The sequence below is a fragment of the Corella eumyota genome, chromosome 2 (assembly GCF_963082875.1).
Source record: "Corella eumyota chromosome 2, kaCorEumy4.1, whole genome shotgun sequence".
Classification (NCBI taxonomy): domain Eukaryota; kingdom Metazoa; phylum Chordata; class Ascidiacea; order Phlebobranchia; family Corellidae; genus Corella; species Corella eumyota.
The window spans coordinates 11161460-11178202 of record NC_137491.1 but is presented as its reverse complement, the minus strand read 5'-3'; the positions used below and the strand labels follow the sequence as shown (position 1 = coordinate 11178202).

The window sequence follows — 16743 nt, the reverse complement described above, 5'->3', positions numbered from 1 at the left end:
TCAACACAATTGTGGCCGAGCGGATGGAGGTTATCATTAAGCTAGTACCCATTGTTTTTAGCATGCTGGTGTCTCTTAATAATCCTTATCCGGTTCTAATAGCTACCAGGGTCGCATGTGATATAGGCACGAAGCCTGTAAGAGTGATGGCAGTACATAAATACGAACGTAGGCAGTTATTTTTTTGCCCGATCATCAATTATCTTATAGGATATGAAGGATATGATAGACACCAGTTTTTTCTACCATACGTCAATGTAGCGGGGGTAAAAACAAAGACGCTAATTAAGACAGCATTAGCAAGAAAAGTCAAAATAAATAGATACAAGAATAGGAAAAAATATATACATCATAATTAGATTTTAAAATAACAAAATTTTAAAGCATTTATTTTAAAATTTTAACAGATTAAATTTTTTTAAATATACATTTAAATCGATTTGCGCCGCTTCAGACATCGGGAATATATTTTCAAAATGACGGGAAGAACGCAGCAATATATCCGCAGTGAATATATACAACCACCCCCTGGCCCACCCACGGTAAGATAAAAATAATTTTTCAAATTTATTCTAATAATATAATTAAAAAAATATTATTATATCAAGGCGCAAATAATATTTTTTAAGTAAATTAAAATTTTAAATTGATATAGGCAATTATAATAGTTATTAATAAAATGACACAATCAAAAAAAAATTTGAAAAAAAATATCGATAAATAAATTTGACAGATTAATAATAAAACACTGATTGATCTTGTTGCGTTTTAAATAATTTGGATCGTAAAACAAAGAGACCACGTGATATGTTATTGTGGGCGTATTGACATCAATAATCGCCAGTCGCATTGACAGCTTTATTGTATTGACGTCACATATTGTTCTTTATTACTAACTGTCCAAAATCTTGTGCGCCGCAAATTGGGATCTGTCAAAATTTCGCTAAAACGGACACTGGCCGCGCGATGACCCTGTATGTGGCACTTTGCATGACCCTTGTGGTAGATTTGACCGAAAGTTGGTCGTTTGCGTCGCCGCGAAACATAATAAGAGAGCGAAATTTACGAGCGGCTCACCTAGATTCGAACTCTAATCACGGCGAGAACAATTGTAATGGTTATAAATTACATGGCGCATTACAAACACATACAGGGCCGTATTAGGACCCATTTATCACAATCAACACCACTATACCGGTGCAGAGTTGTAACGAAAATTCTCACCATTTCGATTATTTAACGCGGAAGTTGGAATGCGGTCAAACAGAGGTCGATATGAGTTTAAGCAGTCCCGATCTGGCCCGAAGTTTAAATGATTCAATCACTTCTCCCCCTTTTCGATTTTGGTCGGTTATAATTAATCGCCTGGGATCGATAATAATAACTTTTGTCGCCCAATCGCTGTTTTCTACGACCAGGAAACAATAAACCAATTATTCGCTTTGTTTTGCAAAAGGTTAGCGTTAAACTTGCGCCAAATTGCGGCCATTTAAAAGCATTATAATGACAAGAATAAATTTTAGTGTTTTGCACTAATTAGCGCTGACATTATAAAAGGTTTTGTCGGGATTTATTACTCGCGAATTGAGGCTAATACCGGTTAATCATACATAACTGAAAACAATCCTACGGCACGTCCGCCTCGTAATGCGCGAACAATTAGGCATTATGACGTCATCGAGCCGCTTGAAGGGGCACTCGACAATTGGAATAACGAGGGTGGGGGCGATATATTTTATGTCGAGCTGTTGACTCAAACCCTAAAGAGCTCATCAATCAGCGAATAATCCCGAGCACCTGGCCTTTCTCGTTTAGACGTCTTCCCTCGACGGCCTTTTGTGATTCTTTGGCCTTAGCAAAAAAGCCCGGTACGCTTTAGGCCGCGATGACAGCAGTAATCGCTTCGCGGTGTCGGCTTTTATGCCTGGTGAAGACAACAACCCATGCCACACATGGCGACACACAGGCCGCGGTTCTCGATTACACCAGCGCGTTTTTCTATCGGGGTGCTATAGAGGCCCTGTGCTTGTATACTTCTATGTGTGACGTAACAATAGGCCTGTGAAGCGCTCGGCTTGACTCGTTTGCCATCGCGGATAGTTTACGTTCCCGGTCGCCGCGCGTCACGTGACCCCCTACTTTGATCTTTCCTTCATTACGACCGTCAATCAAACTCCAAGCCGGACATGAATGGATTAGCTCGAATTTAAGGAAAGAATTTGTCGCTAATTTGCCGTGGTATAAAGGAATCTCGGCCCCTTAGCTAATAACCAAGTCTAAAAAAATTAACAGCTCAGTTGTGTATACGTTCCTCGCGCACCCTTTGTGACATCACAATGCGCTTTGATCTTTTTAAAGGCTTCGTTTGTGACACAAAGAATCGCGGTGATTTGTCAAAGAGATTTGGCACCAGCGTGTTTGCCTTACGTAATGACAGCCTAATACGTCAGCTATGCAAAGACATTTTATGTCGTCGGCAGCCATTGCTGAAAATTTACGATCCCAGGCTTGTTTTTATCGTTTTTGTCGCTGTGCAATAAAGCGTCAATCATCGCGCGGCGCCTTTAATCTTTAGGAACAGTTGGAATGTAAATTTCCTTTACACCTGCTTGGCTATTAAGCGTGGATTTATTAGATCTCTTTGTTACGAACCTTTATTAAGGCTTGTTTGATGTCAGAAATGAGTAATTTTGCCTTAACAAAGCAGCGATCGTCGTTTAAAGACTTATTAGTCGTCGTAATTTTACGAAAGCGTACATCTGCCTGGCCTTTTAGTAGATACGTCGTTAGGGTTTTAACGGCCAATTAAAATTTTACAATTATTTATTCGCCGTCCCGACTTCAATACATCATAAAGGGTTATTATTACTTGGTTTTAAATTTAACTTTTTTTTTACAGCTTGATGCCAAAAACAGCCCTCTCGCATTATTGGCTCAAACCTGCAGCGCCATCGGAAAAGAGTTACCATCAACAACAAAGCATTCGCTCCACACCAAATCCTTTCAGTCGAATATTGATGTTAAAAAAATGTCCACCCCATCCCAGCCCAAGACATCGCGTACGTCACCAGTAATGACATCATCAACATCACCAAAGCAACCATCATCGCCAGGTTCGTCCGAAAATGGAAGGTACTCGACGTCAGGAAGGAGCTTGAAACGTGAAAAATCTCCAACCACGCAATGTACGTCACCTGCCAAGAAATCAAGAAGCTCGCCGGATGCATGCAGAAATTATTCTCTTTCCTTACACAAAACAAACAACAAGCATGCTGACAAGGCAGAAAGAAGACGGTATTCTGACGTCGAACCAAAACGTCGCCACACGATTTCGAGTAGCGAACAGCACCTCGACTCAAAGCAAAACAAATCAGAAACAGCACTTACCCGTCATCGATCCCCACAGAGCGCTTCCCCCCAAAATAACCGCTCTTTAGCGGGATTTCCAGTCATGTCAACGTCCTCGATCGAGGCAAGCCGCCAGCTAACCAACAGCATCAGCACTTCGCCACATCAACAACATTTAATGTCGTCGCTTTACGACCCATACTGTGTTGGCTGCCAAGGACCACACGTCCCGGGAAATCCCTGTTTTGACAGCCTAAAATCACCGCACATGCCATTTTACCCGTTTGGTCCTGCCAGTACTTACCCTTTCTACGCACAGATGGTCATGGCAGCTGCAGCGAGAAGTGGGGCAAGTGCGATTGAACCCACGCCGCATGTTTGTAATTGGGTAAGCGTCGGTACAGGAAGTTGCGGGAAAAGATTTGGAACCGCAGACGAACTTTTTAACCACCTTAGAACCCACGCGGTAACCACAAGCAATACCACAACCTCAGGGAGTGACTATTTAATGGCTGGACTTGACAAGTTGGCAAACCCATACGCCACTTATTTATCGCAACAGGCCGCTGCATTAGCCGCCGTATCCCCTACCACCCCAACTAACTTTCTGTCTCGTAGTCACAGTCCATTATCCCGTTATAATCCCTACAAAAGCCCTATGTTGGGCCAATTACCTGGGGTTCCGTCTTTACCTATCGCGGCGGGAGTTGGGCCTTACTGCTCACCCCTTACCTTATATGGACAACGCCTTGGAGCCACCGCCTCGGCTTTTTCATATCAGTAGAACGCCAAAAATGTTTTTGACCTTTCACAACAAGTTCCATATTCTCGACGAATCAAATTTCACGGCACGTTTTCGCCTGTTGTTGTTTCTTTATATTTATTTCCCTCGACCTATTGTGATGTCGAGCCGCGATCTTAAGAGCTTTTTTTTACGTATAAACGTTAATCCAGTGATATATCATCATCGGCTATTATAGCATTTGAATTCAAAGTCGGTCGAGATTTTTAAGTCGAAAAGTTCGCATCGATAATCAATCATCATAAACCCGCACCCTTTAATCAACATCGTCCCAATCTAATTGTACATTTAAATGGCATTCGACTTTGCTTCGTTGTTAAAGAATCACCTATTGTTATACTTGTATTTTTGTAGTCGAACGCATTTCCTTGATATATTGCTATTGCGCTTTTTTATGGAAATTCGTGTTTCCAAATAAGATGGAGAATACATGCTAATTAAACAATATGGTGATCGGCCAATGTTTAATATCAACAAGCAAAAACTTAGACCTACAAACTTACTCGGTTAATTGCAATATTATTTTAAGTTTATTTGCCATTTAAAATGATGCTATTGTTTTGTTTTAGCCAGGTGACTGCATTGTGATTTTTAATCGCCTTTTTTTCTAATGTCTTCATTTTCGTTCGATTTTAGCCAATAAAAGAGTGACGAAAATTAATTTAAGATTGATTGTTGCAGACTAAAAGGTTTAGAAAAAGCAATTAGCAAGTATTTATTAGCCTAATTCCATATTTATTTATACGACAAGGTCTGAAAATTCAAAAAAAAATCCCTGTGAGTTTAATGACAAAGACTGATTGGTTAAGCTTAAAACTGTAAAAACTTTTACATTTATATAAATTAGTCTGTCGGGATTCTTCGAAGCGGTATAAAAATCGCTTTTATAATTATGATTGAAAGCTTCATATCAAACTGTGTAGCTGCAGCACCTGTTCTTCAACTAACCACTAGCTTGATAATGGAACAAAAAGATGTCAAATAAAAAACCAAAATTATTTTGATGAGCTATATCCATGAGATGCTGTTTTAAATACAGAATCTAAAAACACACTCCAAAAGCGTTATGGAGATTTAAAATTACATACTCAAGAGTATTTCGCTCTATTAGGCAACGAAAACTCAACCAATTTTGGTATGTTTATTACATGCTATTACCACACCGGAAGGTAAAATACACAAACGTCTCTCAAATCTGGTGATAGATTTTTAGTAAAGCTTATACGGCAGCTGTCAATACAAGACCCCCATAAGCTCGTTTAAGAGACCAGCGGTTGGATGATAGATTGATTTTGTATTTTTAGTACAAGCACACCTTTGTTGTGTAATGTATGCTAGGTTTAAGATGAAATGTCACCTGTCAGTAAGCTTTTTTGAAAATATAAACGTTGTGTTATCTATGTCTAACTTAAGTATAGTTTGGGAAATTTTGGCTACTAAAATTATTATCTGTAACCTTTACAAAGCTATTTAGAGGTTTAAAGTAGCTTCTAATTTTACGTGATTATTTGTGTGTTTACATTTTAAAGAAAGCTAGAACAATCTTTCTTTGTATTTGTGCATATTAATAAGCTACTTCCAAATTATTTAACCTTAATTACAATTTGACGAAAACATCAATTGACAGCTACAATGAGTGTTATGCCATTAACTCATGCATAATTAATTCACAGCAATCTACCTCACGGGTAATATAAATTTCAAGGGTAAATTTTACTTGTCAACAGCAAATTAATACCATATTTTTCTTGTGATTAATCTTTGAATTTAGAGGTTCTTCTATATTTTTAACTCATAAATACATCTAAAGATTAATTACACACCCAGTTAAAATTAACCACCAAACAAGTTTAAAAATAGAAAGCAATTAAAATCTGTGTTTAAACGTGGGTGTTATCGTGTATTGTATCAAGGTTCACAGATGAACTTAAACAATTTAAATCAGTCTAATTATTTCACCACGTCCGGAAAGTTTCCCATTGCCAGATTAAACCTGCCATGTTACCTGTCACTTTTCCACTACTACACATAACGATTTTGATCTCGCATTAAAATTATTTCCACCTCTTCAAATGTTTATGCGCAAATTTGCATGGCTGTCGTCTGCATTTATGTCTGACTTTGATTTTAAGTTAAAAAGCGTAATGGCTTATACTGTTTCACCTTTGCAATGCATTAAGCAATGCCACAATCATGTTGTGGTGCTTAAACTTGTGTACACAATGCATAGGCCATGGTTATCAAACCGTTTAAAAAACACAAATTAAAATAATAAATATCCCAAGTTTTGATACAAATTGAAAATTATTTGCGTGGGCTAATTATAGTAAAGGGTGTTTTGATGATATAGTTTTTGTGAAAAATTATCCAATTGATGGTTGAATTGTAGATGTGATTCACACCAAAGGGTAGAAAATTGCTTGTCATTGACACATCGTTGTTTTTTGTAGATTTGTATCTAATCACCATTACATCATTTTAAAGCTGTTAAATCGCTTTTAAGTGTAATGTTGCGCAAGGCTAACAAGCATAACAAACACAAAATGATGGATGACATGTCTTGCCTATAAGATATAAATTACGAGCAAGGCCTTCAAAGGGTGTTAGAAATAAAACGAAAACGTGTACAAAAATGGAAAAAAAAGTTAGTCTTAGTGAGTTAAACCGCCTTACATTCCCTCAATTAAAATTCCAATGTCTTAGAAAGGAGAATTTCAACTTAAAAGCCCCTTCAACACTTTCGGCATTGTGTTAGAAGTTTTTTATTTTGATCTCTAAATTATAAGGATCCAAAATGATTAATTCGAAGCAGCTTTAGAGCGAATTATCATTAAAACGAGAATTACTTTTGTTTTTGACATAACCCAGCATGGAATGCTGTACAACACACGCATTCTTAAGGACTGACCTAACACAAAACAAGACTTTATCAATCTCAACTTTAAAATGTATTTAAATTAACAAGATCGTGAATATGGTAATATAATAAAACATATACCTAAGTAAATACGTAAGTGGAGGCCGCATATCAATCATTACAAATCGGCAGCCAACTTTTAAAAGCGCTTAAACATTTTAAATGCATTTTTTATTTAATCACATTACCGTTTCGCTGATTGACGTAGCTGTTAAATTCAAAGAACACCAATTCTCCTTAGTGCGAGGTATCTATGTCTAAAGCCCCTCATTACCTGGTCTATGCCAACTTGTACTATCTCGAGTGTATTATGATCTTTTAATTAGCGGTTTACAGCGTTAGTCTGGCTTCAAAACATTACAATTAGCAGCACTTTGTAGCGCTTAAACTATGCGAGTTTTTCATTTAAGTCTGCTTTTGATGTAAGTTGTCCATTAAATAATGTTTACAAATGTTTTTAACCTAGTAACTCGTAGTTTAGACAGCGGCTACATCACCGTTGTTAGCTAATTTCCGTTATTAACATCTTATTACAATACTGTTTTGTTTACGCTACAAGTAGCCATAATACAGACAAGTAATTACTGCGTCCAATTGTCCAATTTTGTGGGTTACGCATTTTGAGATATAAACTGTGTTGATATTTAAATTTAATAAACCATTGTTTTCAAAATGGCGTATAATTTTATTTAAGGCTAAAGTAATGACAATACTGGTTATATTTTGAAATGTTAAACGACACGTTTTCATTTAAAACATAAAACGTGATTTATTTAAGCAAATTTAAAATTTTTGTTTTGTCTTGATTTAACCTGAAACTTATCTTGGTCAATGGCAACGATTTTGATCTTAATAACGTCAGTTTAATGGCTTTTTCTATGACATGTTATCGCGTATGATCACCAGCATGGTGTCTATTTTAATCTAATCGCATTACAGATCAATACAAGGTAAATTCTCCCCTGCTTATTAGTATTGGGAAAGTCTGACTGACATTCATTCCTATATGCACCTTCTTGCTACCAAAAAATTCCACGTGTCGTGCTTGTTGATATTAAGAAGGTGAACGAGTTTACCAAAATAGGTATGAGTAGGGATATTCTAATACTTCGATTAAAGGGCCTTAAAAGTAAATCGAAAAAAGACAATCTTTTAGCCTATCAAAAAAAGAAACAAATTTTGTAAATGCAGGACTTTAATTTGTGATATTTATCGTTAAGCATTATTTAGTTACAAAACTTTAAAAATAAAAATAATAATGTGTTTATAAACGTTTTTTGTAAGCAATATTAAATTTTTACCAAATTCGTTTTGAATTTTTATTTTTTTTTTCAAATTCGTTTTGAATTTTTTTAAAATGACTAAATGACATTTTTTTTCAAAAATACAGAGGGCTGTCAAAAATTTTGCAAATTTATTCTTCTATTTTGGAAACAACACTTTTTAAAGGGCAATGTTGGCAAGTTTTCCGACTGCTTCAACAATTTGTCATTCACGTCGAATGCAGTGTAATAAATACAACTATAAGTAATACCTGCAAGGTTAATTTAACAACAGAAATTTCAATCAACCCGATGACATTCACATATTTAAAATGAAGAAATGACATAAATAATTTGGTACGTCGTTGGCACCAGAAATAATTAAAAAACGTCTACCTAACAGCAAGGCCCGCAGTGTTACATCATTTTATAAATAAATTTTTCTTCAGGCACAAAAATAAATTAACATAAAAATATTCTGAAAATATTTTAAGGCAGGTTGCTGTATTTATCATTTAAATCCATTTTGTTATCACTACATTTTTGTTTTTTTTGGGTTGCTTTTTAAATTAATTTTTTATTGGTTTGTAAGATTTGGGCGAAACTTGGGTGCGTTATTTTTGTTTAAACGCCTTAATTATTGTAAGTACAATTAACAGATTTGTATTTAATTAGTCGGACTAAGTATTATGCAATTTTTTTTTTAATTTGAATTTTTTATGTGACTGTTTTTAAAATTTGTAAAAAATTTATTTGCCGAAACAATTAATAAGTATTCTTAGTAAATTATTTTTTCTTTAAATCACCATACAATTAAAAAAATTTCTTGTTAAGAGAATTGATGAATAAATAATAAGTATTTTATCTTGGTATAATTTTGAAGTTGAATTTATTTTCTTAGTTATTGCTATCAGGAAATTTTTGTTTTTTAATCTAAATTGTTAATCGTAACGGCAATGTTTATTATTATTTTTCAAACAAAATAAGGGATTACTGAAAACCACCTCCTCACGTTGAAAGTTCTAACAGGGTTGTTGCAAAATGAAGCTGTCAAAATTGCAATCAGGCCCTAGCGCTTACGATTTTATCTGGCATTTTTGTTATCGTTTCAGTCAGAGCCCCGAACTTAAGCGGACGCTATTCTAGTTAAAAGTACATTAGAATAATGAAAACGACACGCCGTTGTACCGCGCCGGGTTAAAGCGATTTGTACAAGTCTTAAAAGACCGTGGCAACATGTCAAAACTGTGGGCAGAAATGGACTGCGTAATCACGATACGGGATTGTAATCACAAAATCAACGCCGGGATCAGCAAAAACAAACGATGGGCGAACTTGATAAAGCGATTTCACCGTAGGGCAACTGATTGGCAGCAGCGATCGGGTTAAATTTAACGCACAGAGCCGTCTGTTTGTTTATTGTGAAGCAGAAATAAATGAGCTCGTGCGAAATTCTCCTTCTGCAAGGTATGTGGATTATATCGACTAAAACCGTTGAATAGTAAAAGCTTTAGCGATCCGACCTGCCAAAGGCTTGACAGAAAGCGAATAAATAAATACGATTTAAACTCTTTTCTATGAAACCAAAGTACTAAGTCCAACTTATTTCTGATACCATAATAAATCAAGGCGAGCGTGTTTTGGACAACGAATTAATCCAATTAAACTTAAGCGACCAGCCGGTAATCTAAGCATGAAAGTTTAGTTGACCCTTTGTTTGTTGTATCAATACTAACACACACGAGATTTGCTAAGATTATCTTCCTTAAACCCTTTAGCGACCACGTCAACACAACATCTACAACCTGTCATATGGATAATGCATTTTAATAATTGAAGGGTTAATAAATGGATTTGCACCGAGATCATCTTTACGATTTGCTCGCATCCCAAGCTTAAATTAGGTTCGGCGTGGGAGAAACTAACTTGGACATAAACAACTAACCTACCCATCCTTCCATCATTAAACCAAGCAGATTAAAAAAACGGATAAACTTTTTAGAGAAAATGAGATAGAAATGTTATTGTTAGGTGTTATGAAAATATTATTCCAATAAATCAATGACAAAAACTTTTAAACAAAGTTATCACCAAAAAATTTTGGCATATATTTAAAAATTATAAACAAACTATCAAAGTTTGTTAGTATAATTTTTCGAAAGCATTTTTAATTTAGTTTTTTATCTAATGTACATGTAATAATAGGCTATGACGTCAAACAATTAACATTGTTATGACGTTTACCAGGTGTTCATAGACGTCGATTTATGATCAAGTCCGTTTAATTAAGCAGTAAAAAGTCAGTTAGGTCGAGATATAAAACAGATTTACCGCCGAGCCAACTGTTGCCTATAATAATAATAAAACGAATGAGCATTTATAGCCAGAAACTATAAAATCCATGCGCGTTTGGATATTGGAACGACCGCATTAAATTTCATTGCTAAAAATACGAAGCTAAAAATTGAAAAGACGAAAAAAAATTCAATTTTGTTTGAAATTTGTATTTACTATTATTAAAATATATTTAATTAAACAATACCGTTGGCGTTTTTGTAACTTTGGGAGCTACTACAGAATAATAATTTTAAAGTATGAGCTTTCAAACGTGGTAGCACCACGAATTCTAAATAACATTAATCACTGTCGAAACGGAATGCAAACAATAAGCTCAAGAGCGATTCCTGATCTCAGAAACCCTTTAAACAATACCGGCAACTAAACATGCCAAGTTGTTTATATAGGAAACGTGTAAAACAATCACACGGTTGGCGAAGGGTTTTGATTGAATGTGACATGCGGATTTTGACGCTGGATTTATTTCTTATCGTTCGATTTCGGCGTCGAATCTCGAACGTTAGGTGCTGATAATTTAATTCGTTTTTTAGAAAAATTTTTCTTAATCCAAACATCATTATCGCATAAAAAAATTTCGTAATTGAGAATTTTATCGTTTGATTGATTGATATTTAATTTACACATTAATTATATTTGTCCATAAGAGTTTACATTTTTTTTAACAAACAATTCGTTGCAATGACTTTTTTTAAATAAATCTTAATGAATTTTTTCTGTTTTTTTTTTGTATAACTTCTTTATTAAAATACTTTAATAAAGGATTAGAATTCGCGATAATAACATTTTAAAAAGCTTATCAGCTGGGCTGTAACAAATTTAAAGTAGGTACAGTTTCAAAGTTTATTATTAATAAACGGAAAATAAAAATTCACAAGTTTTGAAATATTTTTAAATTGCAAATAAAATATAGGTGATTGACCATGGCAAGGAATTAAAAATATTTGCTAAATATTATACTACAAATTTATAGCTAAAGGTATAAAAAATATTTCGTATAACATAATTAATATTAAATAATTAAATAATTTAAAAAGAAGTCTGTTTTATGTTGCTTGAGTTATGTTATTATTAAAAAAGTTATAGCACCCTATCGCCTATTTACACAGGTTTTTATTGAAATCGTATTTATATGACTTAATAAACTGGTTTGACAGCTTAGATTGGTATATTGTAAATAAAGAATTATGCCATCGTTCAACGTCTAATTAATCAAAGCAAGTTACAACTTTGAATTTAGATATTCCACTATCAATCAAACGAAGGTTTTGGTATTGTAAATCACTCCATTGTTTAAACAGTCTTCCCTTGGCTGATAAATCAGTTTTTCTATCACATAAGACCAAGGCAAACAAAATTGAAAGCTGCGATTGATCATTTTTAGATAATTTACCATTTTTAAAAAGTTTGATTGCTGAAGTAATATAAAGCGTTTGGAAAATTAATCACGTATGGGTTTTGTCTGATATAAAGCTTATGAGTTTATTTTTATAACCGTTTGCTCTTATATTTTGACAGCATTGCACATGGAAATTGTAAAGCCAATAATTTTACACTGGAAAAACGAATAAAATATCATCTATTAAAGTAAAATACAAAATTTAAAAAGTAGGTATAGTAAACAACAGTTTTAAAAGTTTAAAAGTACATTAAACGAAAATTGGAGATATAAGTCAAAACACGAGGTTGTGTGGTTAAATTTTTTGCGCAATTTATTCGTCGAATAATAATAAATCGTTCACAAGCCTGAGTGGACGTCAAGTTTGGTTTGTTGGGGAAAGGCGATACTTTAATCCCACTAGAAAGTGTAGGTCACCCTTGTCGCGTCTGCAACTGACATTGGAAAAAGTGAAACACCCTTGAGTTCGACACTTACATGTTATGAAAATTTGTGTATCCTGACTGACAGTGACTTTAAACAGCTTAAATTGTGCTTGTTTTTAATTTAAAATTAATTTAAAAATTAATATTTTTTTAATTATTGTTCAGTGACGTTGATTTAACAAAAAAGTAATTTAATAACCAAAAAGGCTGCGTGAAGTTCAAAAGCGAGTTTTATGCGTAGTAATAATTTAGTTTAATTAATTTTTACATGAAAGAATATGATTTGTCATTACACAGCAGGCACCTATATTAAAAACTAGGCGTCACATAGCCATTTAATCATCACTTTTGCTTTGTAGTGCCGCGCAGGCTCAGAGTAATAGAAATAGTTGCTTTATTGGGGAACTGTTTTAATGCCATCGTATATCCAAAGTGATAATGCGTTAACTTACCATGAACTGGCTTGTGATAGTTTATAGTTTATTAGACAGGTGTTCGGTCGTCATAAGTGCTGATAAAACCACATAAATTGCTTGTGTTAGCATGTAAAACTAGGTTTATAGGCCTAAAAGCAATTTATATGTGAAATAAATAAATTTTTCTGAATTCGTTTGAAAAATGGGGTTTTACTTTTGGTACGACATGCTATTTATCGATCTTCGGCAGCGGTTAACACTCCTTGTAATTTAACACTTTATTTACAATCTATCTGACATACAATACGTTTGCTTGCACATTTTTCACGCACAGGCGCAAAGCATAAACACGTTTATTTTAGGCCCTTGGGAGCACGTAATACCGTTCCAAAGTTTTATTCCCACGTGGTTTTAAACATTACTCGCCAATAAAGCTATATCGTCGTTGCTTTAAAGCAACTTAATTCCATTAAAGCCCTAGCGTATAAGGCAACTTACATAGAGCCTGTGTATTAAAGCAAAGGTCAGTTAAGCCAAGCCGATAATTTGATGGAAAAATAGGACTTAACACATTTATAAATCTTTTGTAAATGAATTCGTTAATGGCAAGTTTAAGCAATACTGTGAGTGCGTATAACTTGTATATGTTTTAAAGACTGCCAATCTACATTGCCAAGTGGTATGATACATTATATAATTTAGGATTTTTAATTTAAACACCACGAAGCAATTAACGCAACGTTGCCATTGTTGTTGTAATACAAGAACACTTTAACGAGTTAATCCAAGTTACTAAGTAGAAATGGAGTTACTTGAACAGGAATTATTAAGTAACTGACCGTATTTCAACTTTAATTCAATTACAATAACAACTTGTCCAACATACCATTATAAACTTGTTATAGATTTTTTTGTACAAAAAAAAATACTTAAAAGTCAGCCAAACTTGTGAAATCTAACAATATAGGCAACACAAAAAAATTAAAACAATCAAGAATTCCCCTTATTAATATATTTCTTTATCCTCAAAATGAGAGGTCGATCTTCACGTCTTATTTTTAAACAAATAAAGCAGCAGCCTATTTTGATAATAAATCAGCAAGCAAGCACATCCAAAATAAAAATAGGTGCTTGATTATTTCAGCCCTTAGTTGTTATACCATTAAGTTTTGATTTATCGTTCAGTTCAACAGTTTGCTTGGTTCTATAAAAACTATCTCTTCACTGGATAGTGATGGATTAACCCTCGACAATAAAGTGACGTTAAGATGATGACGTATTGATACTCTGAAATAGCCTTTTGAGAGGCTGCTGTTTTGTTTAAACATGTTTACCTACATTTCGGTATAGTAGCACGTCTGTCGTCGCCATTTTTAATTATTTAATTGCCTTTTTTGATTAATCTGGGCGATTCGTTAAATCTTTTGCAATTTTTATATAATGAAATATATGTTTTTACTTTTAATTATATTTTACAAAATTTATTTAATAATATATTACAAATCGATGTCTTTTTTGTTTTTTATATTTTTATTTGTATGAAGTAATAGCACAAAATAATAATTACATAAGAGCTTTTCGTTAGACAGAGCAATTTAATCAAAATTTATGAAAAAAGGCACCGCGAAAACCAGCGCTTGTTGTCACAATAACAAATCATTACATATTCATGACAAAGTAACTGCTTTTACATTTTCCGATCATAAATCCATCCTAGCTCGTTAAATAAACATGAGTTGGCCCTCTATTTGAAATTACACCTGTCTAGATCTGTCTAATGTGCAGTTATTTTATGTTACAACTTAGTTGCTGAGTCGCCGTTAAAAGCTTACCGCTTTTTAGTCTTTCGATTTTAAATCAAGCCCCCGTTTATGACGTCATAACGAACGCGTTTATAGCACCCTTAAATGATCATAGACAAGTTTACAACGGCCGTAAAATGTAATTAACCGTGTTCCGCGATTTTTATTTTAAATTTAGCTTTGATTAAAATTTATAAACGCCAAAAAATTTAAAAAAAATGTGACCTAGATTTGTAAAACGTTTTCAATTTTTTTGATTTGATATTTTGAAAAACCCTTAAACATACAAGGGCACTTTAAATACACCAATGGATTAACACTTTTGTCAGCGATATAAATATGTGTTGTTAAAACCGTTATGTGTGTTATGTTTTAAACTTAAAAAACTAATTAATTGTCATTTTACAACGTTCCAATATATCAGTAAAAACAAAATTTATTTTCAAGGCCAGATCAAATATCACCATCCAGTTGGATTTATCTACGCTCATAAAACGTAACAATTCTCTTAAACTGTTGTATCTCACTTTAGGCTTGCTGTTTGTTTTTTTGCACGGGATTATTACAACGACAGATTTATGTTATATCGTCAGGTCCTAAATCAAATTTAATACAAAACACCGTATTTTGTGCGACGGTCGTTAGGCTGGTTCGTAATGAATAAAAATATATTACTTCTATGTTAGTTCTTCCTGTGACATCACAATCAGATGACGTTGAATAGGTCGGTGTTTTCCTATGAAGTGGTTCTTTACGACTTGTATTAGGATTCTAAATCAGCAAGCAGGCTTTTTAGTTATTTATGTCATGACACTTAGCCTTACCACGTGACCAGTTAATATATATATATTGCACAATTTAAATGTTAAAATAGAACCGTTTAACTAAGCAAATATACAAAAATATAGGCAACTTTACCATAATATAAGGGTAATAAACTAGGTTATACATCCCACTTAAGACAGGCGTTAACTGTAATTGACATTTGAGTAATTTGTTTTCCTTTGTGTATACAGAACCGCGCGCTAACAAAATTAGTTTTTTTTTCTTCCTCCAATTTCCGGCCCGATTAATCTCCATCTTGTAGCACAACAAAGCGTCAGTTACCAAAGCCCCGTGTTTACGAAAGTCACACTTTTGAACTGGCGAACTTTTGAACCGTGGTAGTAATAATAATGGCCGATCGTTTTTGCTCAGTTTCCAAAGACAGTTCGAAGCATCGTTGGTCAAAATTAAAGCTTCAAAACGCGCAATCCTGTCATTCCATCATACTGATTTTAATTATTAAGTCAATTATTTTGTGTTGTAAATTTATTTTTTACAATCACTTCGAATATTTTGTAACCAGAAGAGGTATAATAACTTGAAAAGGGCTTTTATTTGAAATCCAATATAAGTATTTTGTTGTGGCAATCATAATAAAATAGTTTGGTATTTCATACTACTTAGTGGTTCAAAGTTAAAACTCTTGACCACGTATCACATTACTAGCAATAGGTTGTTGAGACTTATTAAATAATAGGGCTTATCAGTTGTTGTACATTTTAATCAAAATAACATAAAAATAAGTACGTTTTAAAACTGTATAATACATGTCTAAAAGCCAATCAAGGTACTCCTATTTAAAATCTGCGAATCGAAATTTTTGAATTTATTCAAATAATGACGTTTTTAATTTTTTTCGATAGTACTCACATAAATCCTATCCCTACTAATAACGTCAAGGCCGACGGTTCTAATTGTTACGTCACACAGATTGCGCACCGAGGGCACTCAGAGGAAGCGTTGCCACGGCAACTAGCTGTCGGATTAATGAGGTAATGAGCTCGATCATTAGAGGGGGGCTTTGATCTCCCGGCTCGCCTAAACTGTGTGTGACGTGAACGGATTTAGGCAATCAGCCGTAAAAAGAAAAGCGGCAATTCGCCTGATGCCTTCTTAACATTTCTACTGTGATGGGCCTATGATTTGACGGAAATTGACAAGTGGCAACCCTTTTGGGACAATGCCGATCGAA

General features: G+C 34.1%; 1 protein-coding gene across 2 annotated transcripts; it reads left to right on the top strand.

Annotated features, from left to right (window-relative positions):
- Positions 1-405: 405 nt before the first annotated feature.
- Positions 406-4795, top strand: LOC145741702 (zinc finger protein 703-like). 2 transcript variants are annotated; one of them, XM_082559337.1, is made up of 2 exons: positions 406-542; positions 2900-4795. In XM_082559337.1, exons 1-2 carry the CDS (start codon positions 477-479, stop codon positions 4130-4132), a joined length of 1299 nt encoding a protein of 432 aa, XP_082415463.1. In that variant the 5' UTR covers positions 406-476; the 3' UTR covers positions 4133-4795. The 2 variants fall into 2 exon arrangements, with proteins under 2 accessions (XP_082415463.1, XP_082415465.1); XM_082559339.1 differs by lacking the exon at positions 406-542 and adding an exon at positions 2357-2588.
- Positions 4796-16743: the final 11948 nt, after the last annotated feature.